General features: G+C 39.8%; 1 protein-coding gene across 1 annotated transcript in view; it reads left to right on the top strand.

Annotated features, from left to right (window-relative positions):
• The window catches only part of CPE (carboxypeptidase E), a 122,753-nt gene that overhangs the window by 81,547 nt on the left and 14,214 nt on the right, over positions 1 to 26,992 (top strand). The window contains exons 6-8 of the mRNA XM_030192675.1: positions 1,301 to 1,440; positions 2,511 to 2,610; positions 18,651 to 18,769. Coding sequence (XP_030048535.1) covers positions 1,301 to 1,440; positions 2,511 to 2,610; positions 18,651 to 18,769 — 359 coding nt within the window. The remainder of the gene's footprint in view (positions 1 to 1,300; positions 1,441 to 2,510; positions 2,611 to 18,650; positions 18,770 to 26,992) is intronic.

The following is a 26,992-nucleotide window of genomic DNA, read 5'->3' as shown; positions in this document are numbered from 1 at the left end:
TAAAATGAATTATGAGGATAATAAATAGATTTACTTAGCTTAGTTTGGCACAAATATGCAGACTTCTTCTCTTACTTACGTAATTGATGGAGTCCCACATCCAGGATTGTGTCTTCTAGTCCCTGAAGTGATGATCGCTGTGGTTATGGCACCTCCTTGAGTCCAAGGCAAAGCTCAGCATTTCTGGGTGTAGATTCCAATTTATAGATTGGTTTACACAAAACAGAATTTGTTTCTCTGTCTGCTTAGGATCAGGTAATTATTCACAGAACTACCTTTTAGTTTTTTACAAATTTTTCTCTCCCTACAAAAAGGATGGTATTGATCCACCTCCTCAGTAGTGCTATTCAACATATAATTCATCCTATGAAAGAAAGGCATCTCCAAGTCCTCAGCAGATGACTTCTAGGGTCACATCTTAAGAGGCAAATGCCTTACTATTCTCTGATCCTCGTATTTATTCTCCCTTACTTGAGTGTGACTTATTTTATTTATTTATTTATTTATTCATTCATTAGGCTTTATTTACCACCTTTTTGAAGGAATTCACTCAAGGCGGTATAAAGCAAGAATAAGTCAAACATAAGCAATAGACAGTTACAGCAGCAAAAATATTCAAATAACAATACAAAATATGGCACAGTGTACTACTTACAATGTCAACACAATATGTAATAAAAACATTTTAATAGCCAGCATAGGGTATAAGCAAAGGTAGAATATATAGGGGCTTTTTTACCTTGCTTGCTGCCTCGAATTATTATAAGTTCTCTGGCTGCATCAGGGATAAATACATCCCTGGTTGGTTAGTTGTATTTATCCCTGATGCAGCCAGTTTGGCAAAACGTAGCCATGTAGGGACTTGTGCAATAAAGTTTTTTTCTGATGTCATAAGTTTTTTTTTTTTAATTTTTTTTCTTTAACTTCTATTGTGTCTGCTTTGGTTTGCTCTTGTGATTTACTGCAGCAAATGAGAGCCTCTTCCAGTTTGCTGTAGTTTACCTTTAGTCTTGGTCCTTCCTGAAAGGACTGAGGCATTTTGGCAGAGACAGTTGCCTCACCTTCACTCAGAAACGGAGAACATAAAAGCAGAAAAAGATCCTAAGCCTATCCAGTCTGCTCTTCCACACCCAGCAATGTGTTCTGTCAATTAATTGAGGGTTGAGGTTTCTATTGCTGTAGCCAAAATCAACTACAACATATTGCAGATTTAGTATAAAAATAATCTTTTGTACTTCGTTTGAATTTAAGACTTGTATTGATCTCTACAGCATAGTAACACTTTTGGTTGGTTCTTTAGGCATGCAGGACTTCAACTACCTCAGCAGTAACTGCTTTGAGATCACAGTAGAGCTTAGCTGTGAAAAGTTCCCCTCTGAAGAAACTCTGAAGAGCTACTGGGAAGATAACAAGAATTCACTTATCAATTACATTGAGCAGGTAAAAGAACTGAGCAACAAACAAACAAACTAGAAACAGAGAAGATGATTACAGATAAAGATCAAGTCGTACCATCTGCTATCCCTTCCTCATCCCTAGGGATGTGCACAGGACAAACATTTTCAGTTCATTTTTGATTCATTTGGGCTTTTACCTGATCATCTGATGTTTTCATTCACTTCATTTCATACGTCTGTTTTAATAAACATTTTTACAACTGGATAGAAGTTTAGGAATCAATCTCCCGTAATACTAACAACACAAACTGATTACTTATTGAAATGCCTGTTAAAGCTCCTAAAAATAATTCCCAAATTATTATATTAGAAGGGAAAAGACCTCAGTGGCTCTCATGGTTCCACAATAAGGAGCCCATGAAAGAATCTCGCATTCAAACCACCACCATTGGTCAAAAACCCTCTCTGTTTTTATATATACCTTCAATTTGTGTATACCAGTATGTGACATTTTATATCTTATTCTCAATCATCTGTGAATAACATATGATATTCTCAATTATCTGTGCACAATATAAATCCCAATTGCACTTCAATTCAACTGGATTCAGCTTAATTTAAGACACAAACCTTATTAATATATCACTTACCTTGTAAAACTACTGGTCTGAAGCTCAGCGGAGCTGTCTAATGGCTTCCTTGGGAGCAAACCCGTCCACACTTTACAAGTGGACTAGAGAGCTGAATCACACTGTAGAACAGAGCAATTTCTATATCATAATTTAATTACATAAGGTCCAGTGATAGCGTCTCATCCCTATATTTAAAGATGGTGCTCTTAAAGGCATCTAATTGGTCTCTGTTCTCTCCTTCAAAGTTTGTGCATTTTGTGGTACTCAGCTGCCAGTGATTATATCATTATGGTCTAAAGTAAACAACATTGATTACTAATGAAAATGTTGCGATTTTGCATACTTTACCTGGTATTGCTGCTGTAAAAAAATCTTTCAAACGTAATTTCCCACAGCTATCTCATTGCTATGCACAGGACCAGATATACTTACTTTAAAAAGCCGATTGCATTGTTTAAGTAGATATTGCTACTCTTTTCAGATACATCGCGGAGTGAAAGGCTTTGTTAGAGACCTGCAAAGCAATCCAATCACTAACGCTACCATATCTGTAGAAGGGGTAAACCATGATATTACATCAGGTGAGTAACCAGTACTTGTGCATTTCAAACATCTTAATTAAATAACTGCTTGCACAGAGTTGTTTATATTTATTTGTAGGAGTTCACGTTACTTTCATGAAGAGGTAGCATAAAGTTTGGCAAAATTATCCCTTCTGGAGAAGTTAATTGAACATCTTTCTATAATATAACCCTCAGTACTGATCATGAGAACACATTTTCAATTTTTTGAGAAGTTTATAGGTGACATGATTTTTTTTTTAAATCTGATATAATTCCTAGTTACTGTCTAGTTGTTCTTATTGTTGGCCACTTTGAACCTGAATGGTAATGGCAGGTTATAAGTTTTTATTATTATTATTAAATGTAATATAACCACCTTGCAGTGGTGACGCGGCTTCTGTGTTTCAATGACTCAGAGGGCTATGCTGAAGGGTTACCCATATCAGACAGGCTTCTGAGGAGAAACCAGACAAAGAGTGTCCCAAACTAGGGAGAGTGGAAAGATGGCGACTTGAAGCTCGAACGCTCAACGGCCCAGCTGTCCTCTGAAGTTCTGTCTTTGTTTACTTGAAATTTCCTCTCTGCAACTGCAATTACCTTAACTGAGAGGAAAGGGACAATCAGGGGTCAGCCGCCGATGGCCAGAGTTTTGTCCCCTCTGCAGCAAGTGTGGGACCACTGCGCGACGAGCTGCCCACAGATGACTGGGTTGGTGAGTCCTTTGATTAGCACCGGCAAAGGAGCGTCGACGCTCTTGGACCTGGAAACAACTTCATCGCTCCCGAATCATTTAACCACCATGTCCAAAGGAGTGGAGGAGTGAGTTAGGAGTCCATGCTGAAACAGAAGTCGTTTACAGCTGAACCTGAGTCGGCGGTGCCACTCCTAAACCCGTAAGAGCTATCAGCTTGGAGTTTTTGGCTCCCGTGAAGGTTACATTGAATATCATCTGGAAGGCGCTCCAGGACCTAAAGGTGGTAGTTACTAACTTTGCTTCACATATAATCTTATTAGTGAGCTACATGGATAACCTAATCAAACCCTTTGAGAGAGAAAAATTGATACAGCAAATGAAGTTCTACAGGAATAGGAAACGGTTAAGATTTTGAAAATGATAATAGACCAGAAATTTGAACAAAATGAATATTATTACAGATGATTAATATTGAGATTGTTGTTTTCCCAGGGTTCCGGGTATGACTCCTAAAGATTTCCTCAGAAATATTTCCTAAAAAAATGTTTTCTTTTTTAATGATTCCTCTTAGTAATATAAATTATTACTTAGTAATATCAATTCAAAAGGAGTGAAGCCTGTGAAACTGGGATTACTTTAATCAGTGGGAACTGGATTAGAATGTTGGCATTGTTAAAAAATTTCTGGCTTTAAAAGAGAAAAAATGAAATTAGGTGTATTATTTTTACTAATATTGGACAATAAGTATGTTTCCAATGAAATAAATTGAATATATAGCATTTTGGGTTTGAAGAAGCCAACCAGACGATCAATCTGGAATAATGATTCAGATAAATAATAACTGGGGATAATTAGGTTAATACCATGTTTTCTCTGTTTACTGTTGTTTAATTCATCTCCTTGTCTTGTTTCACTCTCCCTATTTTGTGGTCTAAGGAAGAGTATAGAATTACCTGATTGAAATAATTCTTGTGTATTACTTTCTCTGTATTTCTGGCAAGTTATTTTATTGCTTGTAAATCTGAATTCTTATAAAAAAATTATTTAAAAAAAAATGTAATATAACCCTTTGAGTGTTCAGAGCACACAATAAGATTGGTATTCCAGGAAAATGGGATAAGGTATCTTTAGCTAGATAGTCAGGCAATGTAACCAGTCAAGTTGGAAATCAAGGTCAAATATTAGCTGATAACTACACTCATAACTGAGTATCTATCAACCCCATCAAGACATGTTAAGTTATAAGACATGTTATTTTATCACTAACGCATACTATTTTAGCACAGGCCCCATCTCTCTATATAAAACGCACCTCCAACGTTCTAATGAAGCCTCACTTTCCCGACGTTCTAAAAGTGAGGTGGCAGAGACCACTTTTCCTACATGAGTGTCAGCCCAGCCCACGCGTCAAGCGTGATGACGTAAGGGCGGAGCACTGACACTCAACGAATTGCAACAACGGTCAGTGCCCCACAAACCCACACAGGCGCATCACACAAGCCCCTCCCCTGCCCACGAAACACCTCTAACCCCCTGGCGCATTCCCCCCCCCCCCCCCCCCCCCTACCCCCCCCCCCCCCCCCCCCCCCCCCCCCCGCCACAACCACATCACCCACCTCGCCACCTGCAGCCGAAAAAACTAACTCTATCCGGTCGCTGCTGCTTATCCTCTTCAGCAGCAGCAGCAAACTGAACATAAAGAAAAAAACACAAAAAAGATCTTAAAACTAACACACACCTCCGAAGACAGCCATCTCACATTGGCTGACGTCTCTGCATCCACTCCGCGTCTAACCTTACGTCACTGCCCCTGGAGAAGACCCCGGAGGAGCACAGCGACGTCAGAGGGGAGAGGAGGAGCGGCTGCAGAGACGACCAATGTGAGATGACTAAAACAAGTTCCCTAACACTCAGAAAACTAGCGCTTTGAGACCGCCTGTTAGCCTGATCTCCTTTTGATGAAACTCAGGATTTCTACAAAAAAGAAAAAAATGCAGCCTGAACTTACATCTCAAAACAGTACACTTAATTCATCTCGTGGGCACCATACGTCTTTATTTTTACTCTTAGCAACTGCACGAAAGTGTCATCCTCACACGATCATTAATCTGCCTTCTGGCACGAGCCAACAATTAAAAAAAAAAAAAAAAAACTAAAGAGTAGCTACGATCGGGGCTAGGAGAGAGGCAGGTCTTTTTCATTGTTGTTGCTGCTACTTTACAACACTCAAGTGTGCCCAGATCTTCCGAAGTCTGACGCAGACAGGCTCGGTGATGGTGTCAGCAGACAGGCTGTCCCGAGACCACAGATACGATCAACAGCAGCACACATCACAGAAGGCAGGTCAGAGACCTTTCTCACAAGGAGTTGACGACGGGCTGCACGCACCTCAGTAACATCACATGTGGCAGACTCCCTCAAATACTCCCCCCTCCCACAGCTGCCTCGCACTGGATCTCTAACATCCAAACTAACCTCGCTCTCACTCTCTCTAGAACACACACACACACAAGGGACATGGAGGAGATGAGAGGGGAGGAAAAAACCACCACGTACACACTCTCTCTCATTCTCTCTCTCTATTGGCTATAAGTGAGAAGAACCCGCTCAAATGTTTGTGTTCTGCTATGCAAAATTTTGCTGCTGGCTTCCCATTTTGACCCTAGCCTTGCACACTCTCTTTCACAAACACACACACACCCTTACACTGTCTCTATCTCACACAGACAGACAGACACACACTTACTCTGTCTCTCTCACACACACACACACTTACTCTGTCTCACACACACACAGACACACATACATATACACACACTCTCTCTCTTAACTCACTCCCACAGTCTCTCTTTCACACAAACACACACACACTTTCACTGTGTGTCTCTTCCACACACTCACTCACACACATACACTTTCTCTGACTCTCTCTCTCACACACACATATACACATTCTCACTACACTTGAGAAATAAAAAAGAAAATTGACTGTTATATTCAGACACACACACACAAGGGACACGGAGGAGATGAGAGGGGAGGAAAAAACCACCACATGCACTCTCTCTCTCTCTTAACTGCCTAGAAGGAGCAACTGACCCTCCACTGTCACAGGGACTACTAGCACCTCTCTCTCTCTCACACAAACACGGGACACGGAGGGGATGGAAGACAAAAAAATAATCATTGGGTATGGAGGGGACGGCAGGGGAGATAAGATAACTGGCTCAAATGGTTGTGCTCTGCTATGCAAAATATTGCTGCTGTCTCTTCATTTTGACACTAGCCTTGCACATTCTCTTTCACACAGACACGCGCACACACACACACATCTACACACTCTCTCACACAGACACACACACACACACACACACTTTCTCTGTCTGATACATACACAGACACACATATATATACTCACTCTGTCTCACTTTCACAGACACACACACACACTTTCACTGTCTCTCTCTTCCACACACACTTTCTCTGTCTCACAGACACACATACATACACACACTCACTCTCTTAACTCACTCTCACAGTATCTCTTTCACACAGACACACACACACACTTTCACTCTCTTCCATACACTCACTCTCTCACACACACACACATAAACTTTCTCTGTCTCACACACAGACACACATACATACATATTAATACTCACACTCTCTCTTAACTCACTCTCACAGTCTCTGTTTCACACACACACACACTTTCACTGTCTCTCTTCCACACACTCACACACACACACACACACACACACAGTCTCTCTCTTCTACACACTCACTCTCACACACACACACACAGGGGGGGAGGGGGGACAGGGAGGAAAAGGAGGGGGGCAACGGAAGGGAAGAGTAGGAGGGGGAGAGGGAAGGGGGAAAACCAGACTCTCAACCTCTCAAACACACTGTATCTGTGTGAACACTGTGTTTCTCTCACTGTGTCAAACATACGCAGTCGCACACAGACATTCTGAAACACACACACTCACTCACAGATACACAAGCACCCAGTCTCAATCTCTCTGTGACACACAATCACACATGCACTCTCTCTCTCTCTCTCTCTCTCTCTGACACAGCCACTCTCACAGACACAGTTTCTCAAACATACACACTACGAGGAAAACCTGGCTAGCGCCCGTTTCATTTGTTTCGGAAACGGGCCTTTTATACTAGTGTTATAATATAAGACCTAGTTACTAATAACTGGGCGTAACAGTAAAATAACACATATTAATGGTAATCCACGTAGATAACTTCCTCCTTAATGATTATTTTTAACAGAATAGGACTAAACATCAGTGCTATCCAGTAGTTTTATTTATTTAATTTTCTTTGAGTACATCAAAAGAAGAAATCCACAAGAAAATATCCAATTAGTTTTAACCGCCAGTGTGCCTCAGGCCCCTGATCTTTTTAACAGGTTATCCTTTGGGCATCAAGTTGTCGTCTTTCCTATTTATTTTATATTATTTTGCAGATGAGACACATATTTCACAGACCAAAATGCCCAAACCTCTCTCACCTGAACCCTACCTTGATAAAATATCCCTCTGGATATCTGAACATGTGATGGTCTTAAATCTATTGAAATGTAGATTTATCTGGATCTCTCATTGCTCACCTCTCCCAAATCTCTCTTCCTCAATCACTGGTTTGTCCATTCCACTGTGACTTCATTTCAAAACTGACTCACACCTAACCTTCTGCCCCCAGATTGCTTCTGTTTTCAAGTCTTCTGTGCTGTGCCAACTACATTCAGTTAAACATTCGTTGACCTCCCAGACCTTGGTGCTCCTACGCTAATGATATACTGTACATTTCTTTTCTATTAATATGTAAATTAACTGCTTTGCTTTATCCTTGAGACAGGCCTGAAAGGCAATATATCAAAAACTGAAACCAAACTAAAAAGATTTTCTGGCTAACTCCCACTGGTCTTGTGACCAGAAGCAGTTGTTTCGTGAAAACATCTCTCCATTTGACATTGCACGAAGGGATAACACAGTGGCGCAATATATTGCTTCCAGCCCACAGCCATACGTTTTCTGCTACACTTCGTGACCCCTGACGCAGGCGCTGTGCGCCGAAACATGGACCGTGTTGGGTCCATTCTAGGATTGTTTCATCCTAGAATGGTCCTTTTTGTTTTGCTGTTAACTCCCAAAGTCGACCAGACAATGTTTTGAATATTGATCTCTAAATTTCTATTGAAATTATAAGGAATGGTGGATTGGAAAGCCTTATGGGTATGTAATCCCCGTTTGCTCGGGTGAGCATCAGGCAGGTTACTAACAGTATGTTTGGACTAGGTTTTGAATATCAAGAGTGGGACTAGCAAAGCTAGGAGTTCAACTTACACTGTAATCCATGGTCTCAGCACTCCACAGGCAGTTAAATCAGTCCACCCAGGTATGCTTTAAAGTGTGAAGGGTTTACTTTAACTTCGATACTGGTAAACGGGACAATGCTTCTAACAACTATTTACACCACTTTTATATGCCAGAAAAGATAAGTGAATTAAAGAGTAACACGTACAGTTCTCTATGTTTTTCTTCCTGATTCTCCTTTCTTACAGTCCTTTAAGTAAAGCTGGTTTCTCCCAGATACACTTTTGGGATATAGAGAGGCTTTACCTTGGTTGTCCTTCTGCTGCTCCAGCTAGATTGTGTAACACTTGTTCTCTCTCTCTCTCTCTCTCTCTCTCTCTCTCTCTCTCTCTCTCTCTCTCTCTCTCCTTTCTACTGCGCAGCAGGCAGTGGTGGTAGACAGCTTTTTAGACTCCTAGGCTGGTTCTCAATCCTGGCTCCTTGGGGTCAGACTGTACTGGTCAAAGACCTTTCTGTGATAGATCAGAAGATGCTGCAGCTTGGAGGTTGTTTCTTTAGTCCCCTTGCATGGATGTTAGGGGAATGGCCAGGGGCTCTTCTAAATCCTGATCCCCTTGTATAGAGGTGCGTCCAACCAAAGACAAAAGACCTTCCCCTGGGCTGGGTATTTATATTAGTCCTGGATTTCCCTCAAGGGATGTATCCTCCCACCATGTCGATCAAGAAAGAAGGCATAACCCTTCTTCTGGAAACTGTGGGGTGAGAAAAATGTCAGAACTCCTTTATTCTGGTAGAGCAATAGAAGGTTCTAGCACTCTTCTTAAGACAGAACCTAAGTAGTTTCTATGGGTAGATTAGGAGCAAGAAAAATGAGAATCAAATCTGGTTTATGCTAATCATTACTAGCGGGCTTTGAAATTACGTAACCAAATATGGAAAACAGAAAGAGGAAATTAATATTGGAGAATGTAAATCTTCCTGCCTTTGTCAATAGTCATTATATCACCATGTTCCCACTAGGAATTCAGTTGTTGTCTAGCTTAATTTGAAGAAGTGCAGAGTGATGGATATGGGGTACAGAAATCCCAAGGATTTGTTTGCAGTGACTAGAAGGTGCTCATATACATGAATCAGGAGTATGTCTTCAGGGGTGACAGTCTGTGACCTCAAGGTAACAAAACACTGGGATAAGATGGTGGCTAAAGCCAGGGGGATGCCAGGTTATATAATCAGAGACATAACCAGCAGTAAAAAGGATGTGTTCATACCCCCCTGCAGAACATTAATGAGGCCTCACATGGAATATTGTGTTCAGTTTTGGAGACTATATCTCAGTAAGGATTTAAAAAGGTTACAAGTGGTCCAGAGAGAAGTAACCAAAATGGTGTTGAATCTCTACTAAGAGACACATAACCTAAATCTGCACATCCTAGAGGAGGGACAGTGGAAATCTAATATAGACTTTAAATACTTGAAAGATATGGATATACAAGGAACAGTGTCCAAAGGCAAGCTGTAGAACTGGGATATATGAAGAAAGAATGGTGGATACCTGGAATGTCCTTCCAGAGGAGATGGTTGAGACAAAAAAGGGTGTTGGAATCTGAAGCGATGTGGAATAGACAATGGCAAGAGAAGCAAAACAAGTGTGACCTAGGGATCACTAAAAGGGCAATTCTATAACATGTTGCTTATATTTACATGCCAACTGTGCGCCTAAATGTACAGAATACTAGGCACCTAAGTGTATACTTATCGATGAAAATATCATTTGGGTGCCTGTGGTATTCTACAAATAGGTACTCAAATAGCATTATGTGCATTTGTAAGAGGACGTTCATATAGGTGAAGCATGGGCAGGCAATATACAAAATACTGTAAATTGCATGCCTGCTAAATTTTATGCAATCCCAATTATGCCAAATTTATGGCAGGTATAAAATGGGGTGCCTAAATGTACACTAATATTGGGCATCCAAATGTCCCTATTGAATGCTATTGTATATTTGGGCACACAATGAATAGGCTTTCACTTCCGTTTCTGGGGTGTCTAAATGGAGGTGCCCTGTTGTAGAATTCCCCCCCCCCCCCCCCCCCCAATTCTATATAGTGTACCACAAGTTAGAAGCTGTGACAGAACTGTGAAGTGTATTTCTTCTAGTGGCCAGCAGGTGATGCATGTTTTATGTTAAAGCTGTTATAGAAAAGTAAATGCTCCCTGTTTTAGTTTCACTCAGTGAAGAAGTGATCTATAGTACTGTGAGCGGTATATTTTTAAAACATGTTGTCTGGGCTCTGATTGGTCCAGGAGCTCAATTTCATTTGGATTGTACTGGCTTTTGCCCCAGTCTTAGCCAGAAAGAAAAGAGAGTAGGATCTCTGAGCAATTATATGTTCTGATCTTCCCAGGTACTTTTTAGAAAGTAAACAAATGTTTAGATAGTTTTATAATTGATCCATATTTCAGTTACCTGTTATTGTTTTCTGATTGCACTTTTTATGTTTCACTGTTCGATTTTAGGACAATAAACATTTTTCTGTTTGTTGACTCTGCTGTCTGGACTGATAAAGAATCCTGTTGGGTCTGTGAGTGCTTTCTGGGAACTGTGGGACCACTAGGAATGTGGCCTCAAGTAACCTAGAAGTCACTGAGGGTAATTTGAGAGCGGGAGACTCGCCCAGAGGCTATTGGGACCCAGTCGGTGGGAGGAGGGTGCTAGTGTAGAGCATAAGCGGCAGGTGCAGGGAGACCTGAGCTGTGCTAGGGATAGAACCTCTAAGTGGCCGTAATATGGTCATTAAAATAGCTGCCATGTCATTCTAACAACCCATATAATGGTCCATGCAAAAAAAAAAAAATGCTGCTATAGTGGATAAACGTGGCTATAACTGGACTTTTGTACTGGGAACTTTCTGTTTTATTGCAATCCCCTGCAATATATATTGAGTCCTGAAGGCTTATTTTAAGAGCTTTTACAGCCTTTATAATATAGGCACTTGTTTGAATTACTCACATAAGAATCCTGTTGTAATATCAAGCCCATTAAGGCTAGGAATTTGAGTCTTTAAAGAGAAAAATCACACCAGGGTTCAACTTTCAGAGAGGTTTATTTTACTGGGTAGACATGTTGACATTATTGTTGTGTTCTCCGAGTTAGAATGTAGCCCCCTGTTTTGACACAGGAATTTTACACCCCAGACTGAATACAAACATTTACAAATGAGTGTGAGAAAAAGCAAGAGCTTGTGCTCCCAAACAGATCTCATGATCTAATCTGTTTACATTTTAATGCCTTAGAATCTCAGTAAAAATGCAATGACATTAAGCATTAATGTAACGTTAAAAACTATGCTGCAATGAAGACTTCATCACTCATACATGAAATGCCAATACCATGATTAAGTCATTAAAAAAATACTCCTGTCAGCAGTTAGAATAAACAGTAGCATTACTATATCTAATTGCCTTTTTTAGCCTTTATTTCATCCCCTCAAAGCTTTATAAGTCAAATGAGGGTTTTTGAAACTTACCGGAGCTGCTGGGCTGAATGTACATTGATGAGACACATACCTGACCTGTTTAATGCCTTACACTCTACTTTGTTCTGTCTGATTTGACATTACTGTTTAAGCAATAAAATGTCATAGAATTAATATCACTCATTAAGTACAGGGCTAGGCAATTAAAGGTCCTGTACAGTTCATCAGAGGTTTGTTCCAACATTAATTAGTGATTTATTTGGATTTATTTCACACCTTTTTTTCAATAGTAGCTCAAGGTGAGTTACATTCAAGTACTCTAGGTATTTTCTTGTACCCAGAGGATTTACAATCTAAGGGGTCCTTTCAATATAATATGCTACAATTTGCAGTTACTCAGCTTAACAAGAATTATATTGCTCAGTAGCTGCAAATTTTACACGACACCTTTTGAGGGCATTCTCACTATTTTTATTGCAGGTTATGCATTAATGTTCCCATTTGTGCACGGTACCGTCTGCCTGGCCAGGATGAACAGACGGATGCAGAAATGTTAAAGGAAATTAGGGACACAAACAAACTGGGCAACACAATAATAATGGGTGGATTTCAATTACCCTGATATTGACTGCTACCTCTACTACTACTACTATTTAGCATTTCTATAGCGCTACAAGGCGTACGCAGCGCTGCACAAACATAGAAGAAAGACAGTCCCTGCTCAAGGAGCTTACAATCTAATAGACAAAAAAAGCAAGCAAATCAAATCAATTAATGTGTACAGGAAGGAGGAGAGGAGGGTAGGTGGAGGCGAGTGGTTACGTGTCAAAAGCAATGTTAGAGGTGGGCTTTCAGTCTAGATTTAAAAGTGGCCAAGGATGGGGCAAGACGTAGGGGCTCAGGAAGTTTATTCCAGGCGTAGGGTGCAGAGAGGCAGAAGGTGCAAAGTCTGGAGTTGGCAGTAGTGGAGAAGGGAACAGATAATAAGGATTTTTCTATGGAGCGAAGCGCATGGGAAGGGGTGTAGGGAAGGACGAGTGTGGAGAGATACTGGGGAGCAGCAGAGTGAGTACATTTATAGGTTAGTAGAAGAAGTTTGAACAGGATGCGAAAACGGATAGGGAGCCAGTGAAGCGACTTGAGGAGAGGGGTAGTATGATATTGACTGGGTAAATGTAACATCGGGACACGCTAGGGAGGTAAAATTCCTCAATGAAATCAAGGACAGTTTTATGGAACAGCTGGTACAGGAACCGACGAGAGAAGGAAAAATTCTAGACCTAGTCCTTAGTGGAGCGCATGATCTGGTGGGGGAGGTAATGGTGCTGGAGCCGCTTAACAGTGATCATAGTATGATTGGATTTGATATTAGCTTTGAAGTAAGTATACACAGGAAATCAAATACGTTAGCCTTTAACTTTAAAAAAGGAGACTATGATAAAATGAGAAGAACAGTGAAAAGAAAACTTAGAGGAGTGACTGCGAGGGTCAAAAATTTACATCAGGTGTGGATGCTGTTCAAAAACAACCATCCTGGAAGCTCAGGCCAAATATATTCCGCGTATTAAAAAAGGAGGACGGAAGACCAAATGACAGCCGGCGTGGTTAAATAGTGAGGTGAAGGAAGCTATTAGAGCTAAAATAAAATCCTTCAGAAAATGGAAGAAGGAACCGACTGAAAATAATAAGAAACGGCATTAGGAATGTCAAGTCAAATGCAAAGTGCTGATAAGGAAAGCTAAGAGGGACTTCGAAAAAAAGACTGCGCTGGAGGCAAAAACACATAGTAAAAATTTTTTTAGGTATATTAAAAGCAGGAAGCCAGCTGATATTTTGCCAAGTGTTTCTGCAACTATAATTTTGGGGAATAAAACAACCAATACAATCCAACATAAAACTTAGCAGGACTAGTGACAGCACAATGCATTACATTTAAAAATACACATTTCTAGTAATCCAACTACTTTGTTGATAATATCACTGAAAAAAAAGGGGCATTGTGGATACACTTCTCCAAGTATTTCTAAAATTATTAGGTTCAATATTCAATTGATAAAGTGATCTCTGAGTGTAAACCAGAGTTGTACGTGCAGGACGTCCGCATGCAACAGAACGAAGACTTTTTTGCACTGAAGAGGACGTTGGCTGGCGGGGATTGGGGTACCCTGCCAGCAAAAGCGAAGGTAGGCGGCAGCGGGGGAGGGTTCGCGGGGGGGGGGGGTCGGGGGGGGTCGTCGGGAGGGGGGTCCAGGACGAAATCTATGGGTGCCCAGGCCCCCTCGGGCCCTGCATAGCTATGCCACTGCCTCAAAAACACTCTGCTTACTGGGTTTTCAAAATATCCCCAATAAATATGCATTTGCTGCCCGCATTTTATGAACTGTGTATCTAATGTATATTCATTGTGGTTATCCTGAAAACAAACTTGTTGGGTGGCTTTTGAGATCTGGATTGAGAAACGCTGCTTTTTGTGACAGTAATTGTTGGTAGCCCTCATATTCATGGGAAATGCAAGGATATTCAATTTTTTTTAAACTTTAGTTTTTATTTTTCTATTAATGACAATATGTACAACAATTCTCATGGAGCCGTGCCTAAATTTAGGCATACAATGCTAGATTTTATATATGGTGCCTGAAAATTTCACGCAAAACAAAAACGCGCCCAGATGTATTCTCTAAAGTATGCCTAAATTTTATAGAATAGACTTAAAATTTCCACACGATATATAGAATATACTGAGCACCGCTCCTCACGACTAAATTTAGTCACTATGAAATACATGAACTAAAACCTGGTGTAAATCATTTTTTTAATATATCTTTATTAATTTTTAGTTAAATTAACAATACAGTTACATTTGAATAACCAATGCAGAAAGGAAAATTTAAATTTAAGCAGAACATTTTTTCCAGAAGAAACAAAATTATCTTCTTTAGACCACAATTGGTGGGGGGTTATCTAAGCAAATATGAAGACTACAACAAAGTAGAACAAAGTTAAATAGGTAATATGCTTAGCATGTATACCTAGCTTATTAACAATTATTTATTCATCAAGACCTACGGTTTACCAAGTTTCTTCATATTTATAAATGCCTTCAGCTGTTCAGGCTGGTAAAAATGATACTTAAGACCCAAATATTTAATAACACATTTACAAGGAAAATTAAGGTAAAAGGAGGCCCCTAAAGATGTTACTTCTGTTCTCATTACTAGGAACAGCTTCCTCCTTTCTTGGGTCTGCTTTGTAATATCGGGATATATCCAAACCCTCTTTCCCCTGAACAGTCTGCATTTTCTTAAAATATATACGCATCACCGTGTCCAGATCTTGTTGAAAAATGAACGATGCAATTAGGGTCGCTCTTTCAGAGTTTGAGTCCAAAGTTGTTTCTAATAATTCAGATATATTCAATCCTGGCTCTTCAGGTGGAATTACTGGAAAAGAGGTTTCAGGAGGCTTTTTAATTGGTATATAGTATACTTTATTCAATGGTGGAATGGTTTCCGGGGAAAAATTTAAAACCTCCTGTAAGTAGAGCTTAAAAGCATCCAATGGAGTAATTCCAAATTCCTTCGGGAAATTCAATAGTCTTAGATTGAGCCTCCGATTGTAATTTTCCATCATCTCTAACCTACGTTGCATGGAAATGTTATCTTTTACAATTGTAGTCGTAACTTCATTTAATTTAGCAACGTCCTGCTTAAGAGCTCCTAATTGTTCTTTAGTTTCTTGTTTCGCGGTGTTAAATGAAAGGGAAAGGTTTTCAACAGTACTTACAAGGTCTTTTATTTCTTTTGCCGAATTGGCCACCGTAGCATCCACCCTCTGCAGAGCCGCCCAAATGCTCTCGAGGGTCACCGCAGCCGATTTCCTCATTGGAGTGCTATGCTCTACCCGATATTCTCTCAGTATCGGGTCTCCCTCCGACGTTGTGTTTCCCTCTCCTCGAGTCGCTTCCATGTCTTCAACCACTTCCGGGTCAAGTCGGTCGCGCCAGGAGATACACTCTTCGGGGAGCGGCGGTGGATGAAAATCCGGAGGGGAGAGTGTGAAATTTCAAGCCCCAAATCCCCGAGGGAGTCTTCACCAACGGGGAACGCAGGGCCCCTCTCGGAAGCTAAGGTAGGTGGCTTCAAGGTGTACTTCTCGATCGTTTGCTGAATGGGTGAGGAAGTCCCGGCAGTCGAGGAAACTACCTTAAGCTTCCCCTTACGCTTAGTATGAGGCATTTTTCTTTTACAGATAGAGAAGTAATTTCAGCAAGCTACGGGAGAGCTCCACCAAGAGCTCTCAACATGCAGCCATCTTGAGACACGCCCCCCCTTACCCCAAACCTGGTGTAAGTCCTGGCGCCTAAATTAAGCACAGAGTGGGTGTATTCTATAACAGTGTGCATAGATTTAGAAATGGCCATGACCCGCCTATTCCATTCCCATAACCACACCCACCTTTCAACATTGCAATGTAGAATTTATGCACACCACGTTACAGAATACTTTTGGACAGTACTGCATGTAAATTCTAATTAATGCCAGTCAGTTCTGATAATAGCTTGTTAATATCCAATTAGCAGCGCTGATTAGCTTGTTAACTAATTAAGTTATGCACATTGTTATGGCATACACTTTGATTTCCACGTGGAAATCTTGGCGTGATACATAGAATCCCAGGAACAATGGAGGTAATGCATGCAAATTTCTCCTGCCTATTCATTGTGGGTGTCTTGAAAACATGACTGGCTTGGTGTGTCCTAAGGTCTTGACTATGAAGAGGATGTATTAGGTCATCAGACCTCTGTGGTAGAATAATCTCCTTGAGGGATTGTAGCAGGAAATAAATTACATCTGTAAAGGTATGATTGCAGCAGCTAGCTTTTGGGGCAGTATAAGGAATGTTTAAGAGATTGTATCTGATATGTTACGGTATGTGGGAGTTGAGAGAGGATTGGGATTATATTACATTCTAGTTCTTATAGCTCACAGATACCTTGATTAGGTTCTATATGGCAAACAAATAAGAGAATAGGCCTGGACACTACCAAGGAATTACAATAACTGTGTCACTAGCTTATTCATAACCAAATATTTACTATTTAAGTTTTTTTGAGATTGTATTTAGTTTGTAAATTGCCTCGAGCTTGATGTAGACACAATTAACAAATCATCATACTAAATAAATAAACTTGTTAACTTTTGACCAGACCTCAGTTTGTCCATGCAAAAGCCAAAATTTTGAACTCTGGTTTACACTCAGAGATCACATTATAAATTGAATATTGAACCTAATAATTTTAGGAATACTTGGAGAAGCGTATCCACAATGTCCCTTTTTTTTCAGTGATATTATCAACAAAGTAGTCGGATTACTAGAAATGTGTATTTTTAAATGTAATGCATTGTGCTGTCACTTAACAGTAGTCCTGCTAAGTTTTATGTTGGATTGTATTGGTTGTTTTATTCCCCAAAATTATAGTTGCAGAAACACTTGGGCAATATCAGCATCACTCCTTAATACTATGCTGCTTACTTCATCATTTTCTGCCAGAACATTAAAAGCAAGGGGATGTTCTCCATCTAGATCACTGCTTATTAATATTTGCTAAGCAGTTATAGTTGACTGTAAGGTAGCTGATTTGACATGTAATAAGCTTTTGTTAGCTTCAGTAAACACAACACTGGTAAGGCACTAACCTCATAATGTGTCCTGCTGGTGGTCCTGAGAACGACCTATTGTACATGCCATGAGAATACTTTCCATGTCCTCACCACATGCATGGCATACCTAAGCATCTGAATTGTTGTGCAGCAACGTCTGAGGTGAAGGTTGTACAGTTCAAGATGTTCTGTTCTCAGAACTATGCATTCTCATGACTGCTATATATGGAGTTGTAAAGTTTTTTTTTTTTCAGTGTCAAAATATGTAAATCATGTTGTAACATAAATAAGTGCCATATTTTTATTTCATTCCTTTTCAGTGACATTATCTTGTGTAAACTGGCTTTCATTGATGAGGTCAGCCTTGAGACACTAAACTCATCCCCTATGTAAATAACAATTGGTTATCAGAGATAAAATCCTTTAACTACAGGTTATTCAAGTGTGCAAAAAATCCTTCCAACATACAACGCATCAAATCCTATGATGCTGAATAATAGCAGGTATACTGAAGCTTGCCAGGTGCCCTTGGCCTGGATTGGCCGCTGTCGTGGACAGGATGCTGGGCTCAATGAACCCTTGGTCTTTTCCCAGTGTGGCATTACTTATGTACTTATGAAGGAACATTTAAAAGGGGTTAAAAAAAATCTTAACACCAACATGCATAATTTTCTGGTCAGCGATATTTTACAGTTTTCTGGTCCAATTGAAACCGTGGTAGCCATGCCAGTATAAATGGAGTGCAGGCAGCAGATTGCACTAGACTGTAGGCAAAACTCAGATTAGCCACATGGCCACCTTTATATACACTGCATGAGTTGGTTGAATTGCTGTGCTTTTTCTTTTGACTTCCCTGTTTAACTAGTTTTTTTTTTTCTTTTATTTCAGCTAAGGATGGTGATTATTGGAGGTTGCTAACACCTGGAAACTACAAAGTGACAGCATCGGCTGCAGGCTATCTTCCAGTGACTAAAAAAGTTGCCGTTCCTTTTAGTCCCGCTGTTGAAGTAAGTCGTTGCTTCATGGTGGTCAGTTGTGAGCCTGGGGTATTTTTAAACATTGTTACTTATGCAGCTGGGGAGTAGGTGAAAATGAAGAGGAGGTTGTCTTGATCTTACAATATACAAGATGTACTCTTCCATTTTGCAGAAGTCTTCCCTAATTTGATAATGTACAAATGGCCTGCATATTTGGATTCTGTCTGTGATCATGCACATGTGTTAGGATACTTAGAAATAAAGGTTAATGAATAGGTGATATCTGTTTATTGGACTAAGGGCTAAGCTTACTAGAGTTCCACTGTCAAGGCATGTCAATGCCATTAACACGTGTTAATAAATAAGTCCTGTTGCATAAAATGGGATCTATTGTAAAGAATACACATTAATGTATGTTAACATACAAAACACAATAATGCTCTTTAGTAAATCTAGCCCTAACAATACATTTGTGATTAACCTTCAAGGGCTATTCTCTCTTCATCAGGTCATTGTGTGTGATGTATATACATTTAGTCTGATGAAGGTGTGATAGCCCTCAAAAGCTAGTCACAAACAAATATTAAGCTAGTATGCTTCCACATAGAGTTCAGTCTTCTCTTACCTACAAATGAATTCATTATGCAGCACTTCATTATCCTTTTTTTCTTTTCATCTTTCTCTGCATCTTTCCTCGTTAACTCTGTCCTTCACCATTGCCAGCTCCTGATGTTGCACTTGGTATCTTGAGTCTCTATATGCTTTGAACATATGTCCTGATTTGATGTATTATTCTCCCTCTCCAGCCTTATGTATCAATTTATATAAAAGTATATTTATTGCCTGCATATCCATTGTTCTGAGGGTATTCCAATAAACATAACAAAACAATATTAAGGTAAAAGAATTAGCTTTCCCCCCCAAACCCACCTCCCCGCTCCCCCCGTTTTCTATTTCTGTTGATGGCTCTCTTTCTCCCTGTCTCCTCAGCTCGAAACCTTGGGGTCATCTTTGACTCTTCTCTCTCTCCTTCTCTGCTCATATCCAGCAGATTGCCAAGACCTGTAGTTTCTTTCTTTACAACATCCGTAAAATCCGCCCCTTTCTTTCGAGCACTCTACCAAAACCCTCATCCACACCCTTGTCACCTCTCATTTAGACTACTGCAATCTGCTACTTGCTGGCCTCCCACTTAGTCACCTCTCCCCCCTCCAGTCGGTTCAAAACTCTGCTGCCCGTCTCGTCTTCCGCCAGGGTCGCTTTTCTCATACTTCCCCTCTCCTCAAGACCCTTCACTGGCTCCCTATCTGTTTTTTTGCATCCTGTTCAAACTTCTTCTACTAACCTATAAATGTACTCACTCTGCTGCTCCCCAGTATCTCTCCACACTCGTCCTTCCCTACACCCCTTCCCGTGCACTCCGCTCCATGGATAAATCCTTCTTATCTGTTCCCTTCTCCACTACTGCCAACTCCAGACTTCGCGCCTTCTGTCTCGCTGCACCCTACGCCTGGAATAAACTTCCTGAGCCCCTACATCTTGCCCCATCCTTGGCCACCTTGAAATCTAGACTGAAAGCCCACCTCTTTAACATTGCTTTTGACTCGTAACCACTTGTAACCACTCGCCTCCACCTACCCTCCTCTCTTCCTTCCCGTTCACATTAATTGATTTGATTTGCTTACTTTATTTTTTGTCTATTAGATTGTAAGCTCTTCTTCTATGTTTGTGCAGCGCTGCATACGCCTTGTAGCGCTATAGAAATGCTAAATGGTAGTAGTAGCTTAAAATAATGAATTAAACAGAGCAGATAAGTATAGGAATAAAAAAAAAAATCAATTGAAACTAGTTGAAAAAATTAACTTTAACCTTCTTCCTGGATGCTAAAAGTGCAGCTAAGGCCTTTGGGTAAAGAATTACAGAGAATCAACCCCATAAGTAAAAAAATGAACTAATCCAGTATTCTGTATGATGACCACTCTCGAAGGACATATGTTCAAAGCATATAGAGACTCAAGATACCAAGTGCAACATCAGGAGCTGGCAATGGTGAAGGACAGAGTTGTGACATCTCTTGGCCATCGCATCTGAGAGATAACGTTGGTGCATATGATGTATTCTGAAATGGGTTGTCCTCTGTGGTCAGTACAAAAACTATATGAGAGAATATGTCACAACTTACAGAACCTTTATCTAAGATTTTTTATGTGTATATGGACCATCAGAAGTTGAGTTCAATTGGATTAAAAATTACAATCAGAACCTACAACAATTTTTATATTTTTATGAACAAGATGAATAAGTTGCAAGACAAATAAGTTCAATTATATTAAAATAAAGTTGAAAAATAGAAAAATCAGTGCTGATATTCGTTGTAGGTCCTGAGTTTTCTATTTTTCAACTTTATTTTAATATAATTCAATTTATTTGTCTTGCAACTTATTTATCTTCATAAAAATATAAAAATTTTAATCTCAAATAGTGCTTATTGTAACATCCAATAGTTCTTCTCAAAAACAAAGTGATCTTATGATATAGTGCTTGTTTCACCATTAGCTGTGTCAGAGAAGAAGTTTCTGTGTGAGTATCAGAGCCTCATGTAAATTACATGATTCATAAAAATCCCCACAGTCATTGAAAAAGTTTATGGTCCGTAGTAAACTTACAGCATTTAGTTTCCTTAAGGCACTCATGAGTTAACTCGCATTAGTATACCTTTTTAAAGATGGTAGGCGGCATATCACATCCATACTATTTTAATAGTCAGCTTGACACATTATGACTAATGGGATCACACAAGCATCATCCATTCTAGCTCTTCATTTAACCCCTACAGTGTAACTGTATTCAATTCAAAGTTTATCATTTCCTAATAGTTTAATATGTGCTCTCATAATTACCTCCTTTCCACCCATGGATCACTTTTACAAAGGCGCGCTAGTGTTTTTAGTGTGCACTAATGATTAGCATGCCCTAAACGCTAGAGGCGTCCATAGAAATATATGGGCGTCTCTAACGTTTAGTGCATGCTAAAAGGACCTCTCAATGAATAATTTGCAATCAAAATTATTATTTGTCCATAATCTGTTTATATTGAAGCCAATGAGATACTAAGGGGGCTGTAGTAGTTTGCATTTTAATTCTAGATTTATGTTCATTCAATCCTAATTTAATAACTACCAATGTAGACTTTATTGGCATAGAATAGCATATGCTACAAATGATGTATCACAAGAGGTGGAAGCTTTAGCTAATAAGCCAATGACTCGAATTAGGGCAAGTGTAAAGAAAGTCAGAGAGAATTTTATTTTATTTTTTTTATTTTTGTTACATTTGTACCCTGCACTTTTCCACTCATGGCAGGCTCAATGTGGCTTACATGGGGCAATGGAGGGTTAAGTGACTTGCCCAGAGTCACAAGGAGCTGCCTGTGCCTGAAGTGGAAATTGAACTCAGTTCCTCAGGACCAAAGTTCACCACCCTAACCACTAGGCCACTCCTCCATAATATCAGTATTCACAATAAATTCTTATCTGTATCAAAATCCAGCAGTATCAAATATATTCCTGATGGCGAGTATATTAACCTCCACCTCTTAAATAAGCTTTTGTGTAGTATGATTTTTATAGGAGTTCCACTTTTATATCACCGGCACAAAAGACCTCTGGTCATAAATCACTGAAACTCTGCAACGTTCTACATTTTTCTGGTAAACCTGTGCAAATGACTTCAATCAAAAGAATGTATGCAAAAAAATGTAGCTTGTGCCAGTAATTCAAACACAGACTTGTGGCCATAGTTTTGCCTTTTTGGCTGTCTCAAGGTGTGTCAGTTTAATATTGGTCTTTTTCTTTACTGCATATTTCTCTGCATTTGGGATCTTGTAAGTGCGGAGAAATGTACAGTATTCACAAGCACAAAACAAATTAAGGGCCCTGTTTAATAAGCTGCACTGTAGGCACGCTAACATTTTAGAGTGTGCTAAAAATTAGCCCACACTAATGATAGAGACGCCCATTATATTCCTATGGGTGTCTCTATTGTTAGCGTGCACTAATTTTTAAATCTAGATTCAGCAATGCAAGCCAACCAACCACACTGGAAGTTATCTACTTTAACAAGCCTACTTTTAAAAGAGGGAATATTGGTAGCTAAAATATTCTTCACTTTCTGAATGCATGGTATAAATAGAAACAAATTGTGATCTGCATAAGGAAATTTGCTAGTTTCTGAATGAAAAAAAGTTACCAAAAAAAATTTGTGCTCTTGTAGGTGGGTAGAAAATTGACTCATTTGTTAGCCCCAATGTACTCTTTTCAATAAAACCCTCACAAAAAGGAGCCAGTGGTACAACATCTACATGTAGATTTTCAATCCCAACCACACCCCAAAAGGGTCTCAACAAAACCAGAGTGATTTAGTGATTTTATATCAAGAGTGGCAATAAACTATAACATTATTTCTCATGAACTTAAAAAAAAGCAATATCATCTATTTCCAAAAACATAGGTTAAATATTCAAATGGGTTTAAGCAGGAGAAGCTCCTGCCTGCTTAAACCCCAGTAAGTGGGACATTAACAGATAATCAGTTGCACTTAGTCAGCAGTGGCACCATGTGATTATCTGTGTGACCACCATGGCACTATCTTGTTAGGGCTTGGGTGGTCCGTGGGCCAAGTCAGGGAAGAGCCAGCAGTTATATGGGCAGCAGCAATATCCAGTATCTTCATAGCTAATCGGGCAAAATGCAATTTATTATCTGTAGTGATCAAGATGACATGCAGTCAATACCAAAGAAATAGTTTTAACCATCATTTTAGATGAGGAATTTACATTGAGATTGAGCAAGCTAATTTAGAGGGTAAATTTTATAAACCATTTTCATGTGTAAAACACTGCTATATGCATGTAAATGGGCTCTTATAAAATACCAATAGTGTATAAGTATGTGCCAATGGCACAATGGTGTATAGGCATCTTCAGGGGCAGAATTTAGACACTGTGTGGGCGAGTTCACAAGTACATGTATAGAGTATAGTACATTCTAATATACATGTCGTCTTGTACAATATATTCAGGGAGATCACACCTGCTCAAGAGCAAATGTAAGGGGCTATGCTTGCAAGGTAGGCACAATTTCTGTCACTTCTGCTAGTATTTTATAAAGTATCACACAAAATAAGAAACCCCTAAATATCCAATATAATTTTTTCCAGGACCATCAGAAGGTGGGCTGAATTTCAATTTTATGTCTTGCGACACATGCATAGATATACATGTGCTGCCACACCACTTGTCCTCATCAGTCCATATTTTCTGCTTTTCATTAAAAAAAATTCCTCAGTCTAGTCGATACTTTTTTTATCACAAAGTATTTTCGAAAAAAAAGATAAGACGTTTTTCTTTTTCGAACATGACCTTCTTTCCTAATCGGATTTTGGATGTTTTGTTCAAAATGTCCAAATTTGGACTTAGACATCATATCGAAAATGCCCCTCCATCTATACTATTGAGACTCCTGGATGTTTTCAGGTATTCTATAAAGAGACATAGTCACTATGGTCTAAATTCAGTAAACAGCACTCTGAGTTGGGTGCTGTTTATAGAACAGCACTTAGTGCTGGGATCTATGCCCAGTTTTGGGTGTGAGGATTTACACTAACTGAAACCTGGTGTAAATCCTTGCAGCTAAATTAGTCACAGATCTGCCATATTCTATAGCACTGCATGCAAATTTTGAAACGCCCCTGACCATGCCCCCTTTTTGGATCCACGCCCCCTTTTTGGATCCATGTGAAAGAATTTACACACACATCTTTATAGAATATCATCTTTCCATATGGAAATCATTGGGAACTAAAAGTTAGCTGTGAATAGACCTGGAGTCCAGCTCCTTATGAAGCGTTGGGCGAAGCAGGAGCTCGCTGTTGGGCATGGACCCACTCTATAGTCTTGGCATAGAACACAGCTAAGTACCAGTATCTTAAAACTTTATTAAATAGATATAAACATACAGTTAACAAAATTGAGGTTTTTCTGACTAATGAGGATACTCGCTAGCGTATATACTGCTCGACAGAGTTTAGTATATACGCTAAGCAAGTCGGTCAGCTGCTCGAATGAGATTAGAATCAGCTGGAACCGAGTGTCTGAAGTCTTTTCCTCAAAGTTAACAAGAGTTTTCAGCAGAGTATTTTACTTGCCTATGGTGGACTTTATATATTATTAATAGTGGCAAGTACCAAGAATATTATCTAGGAAAGCGTGTGTGTAAATTCAAACTGTTATCAATTGGCACTAATTGGCTCATTACGTACACAATGTTGAGCACCATATATAGAATGTGGGGGTATTGTGTATATAAAATAGTGCTAAGTAGGCACCTATTTGCCCTCTTAAACAAGACACCTGTTATAAAATTACCCTTTTGAAGTCTTCATCAAATCGATTTGGGGGTTGCAATGGTTATAAGTCTTATGCAAAGGTAATATTGCCACAAAGATGTAATTGTCTGCACTGGAACATTGGCAGGATCTGGTTTCTATATTGCAGACCATTTAGGAATACAACTGATAATTCGGTATGTTTCTTGTGTTTTTGAGCAAGGTGGTAACCATTTGAGGGATCCAATTAAGGGCTCCCTTGGTACTCTGATCTCATCCCATGGTTTTCAGTATCATCTTTATGCTGATGACTCCCAGATCTACCTCTCCACACCAGAAATCCCAGCCAAAATCCAGGCCAAAGTATCAGCCTGCCTGTCTGACATTGCTGCCTGGATGTCTCAGCGCCATCTGAAACTAAACCAAGACTGAGCTTCTTATCTTTCCCCCTAAACCAACCTCTCCTCCTCCCCCATTCTCTATTTCTGTGGATAACACTTTCATCCTTCTTGTCTCATCAGCTCGTAACCTTGGGGTCTTCTTCGACTCCTCCCTCTCCTTCTCTGCACATATTCAGCAGACTGCTAAAACCTGTCGTTTCTTTCTCTATAATATCACCAAAATTCGCCCTTTCCTTTCTGAGCTCACTACCAGAACCCTCATCCACACTCTTATCACCTCTTGCTTAGACTATTGCAACTTGTTTCTCACAGGTCTTCCACTTAGCCATCTCTCTCCTCTTCAATCTGTTCAAAATTCTGCTGCACTACTAATATTCCGCCAGTGTCATTATGCTCATTTAAGCCCTCACCTCAAGTCACTTCACTGGCTTTCTATCCATTTCCACATACAGTACAGGTCAAATTCCTCTTATTGACCTATAAGTGCATTCACTCTGCAGCTCCTCAGTACCTCTCCACTCTCATCTCTCCCTACATTCCTCCCCGGGAACTCGGTTCACTGGGTAAATCTCTCTTATCTGCACCCTTCTCCTCTACCGCTAACTCCAGACTTCATTCCTTTTATCTTGCTGCACCATATGCCTGGAATAGACTTCCTGAGCTGGTACGTCAAGCTCCATCTCTGGCCGTCTTCAAATCTAAGCTAAAAGCCCACATTTTTGATGTTGCTTTTAACTCCTAACCTTTATTCACTTGTTCATAACCCTTATTTTATCATCCTCACTTTAATATTCCCTTATCTCTTCTTTGTCCTGTTTGTCTGCCCTAATTAGATTGTAAGCTCTGTCGAGCAGGGACTGTCTCTTCACATTTAAGTGTACAGCGCTGCGTACGTCTAGTAGCGCTATAGAAATAAGTAGTAGTAGTAAACGTTCAACACACCATATTCACTTTGTATTTCTTCAATATTTCAACATCATAGAATTGGCCTCTGAACCCTTGAATTATTGGCACACTGACTTGTTCCTAAAGTTCATTCATAATGCTCTGAAAGTCTATCAAATTCCCCTAGGAAGGAAATGCAGGAGTACACCAAGCTCTACTCAAAGCTTCCTGAGGCTGCATATACTTCAGCTAATCTGCTGCTCTACTCACATCAGCTTCTAACTGAACAAACACTGATGTCAGTCCAGCCAAAACATTTTTTGCCTTGTTATTGACTGCTTATTTTGATATACAACAGATTGCAGGAACAATTTGGATACTGAAGCTTAGGATAATATAGTGTGGGCATCTGGCCTCTACCAACCTGACAGCAACAACCCTAATAACTTCTAGGAAGTTAGTCTGGTACCAACTGGGGTAGCCTGCAACCTACAATATTTCTAAGTGAAAAGTTTTGATTCCATGTTTTCTGCAGGCCCACATGTGATTGCATGGTCCTAGAGCAAGCTCTGGACAACTAATG

The sequence above is a fragment of the Microcaecilia unicolor genome, chromosome 2, assembly GCF_901765095.1.
Source record: "Microcaecilia unicolor chromosome 2, aMicUni1.1, whole genome shotgun sequence".
Lineage (NCBI taxonomy): Eukaryota > Metazoa > Chordata > Amphibia > Gymnophiona > Siphonopidae > Microcaecilia > Microcaecilia unicolor.
Note: the sequence above shows the minus strand (reverse complement) of the source record. Positions and strands in the feature narration are given on the sequence as shown.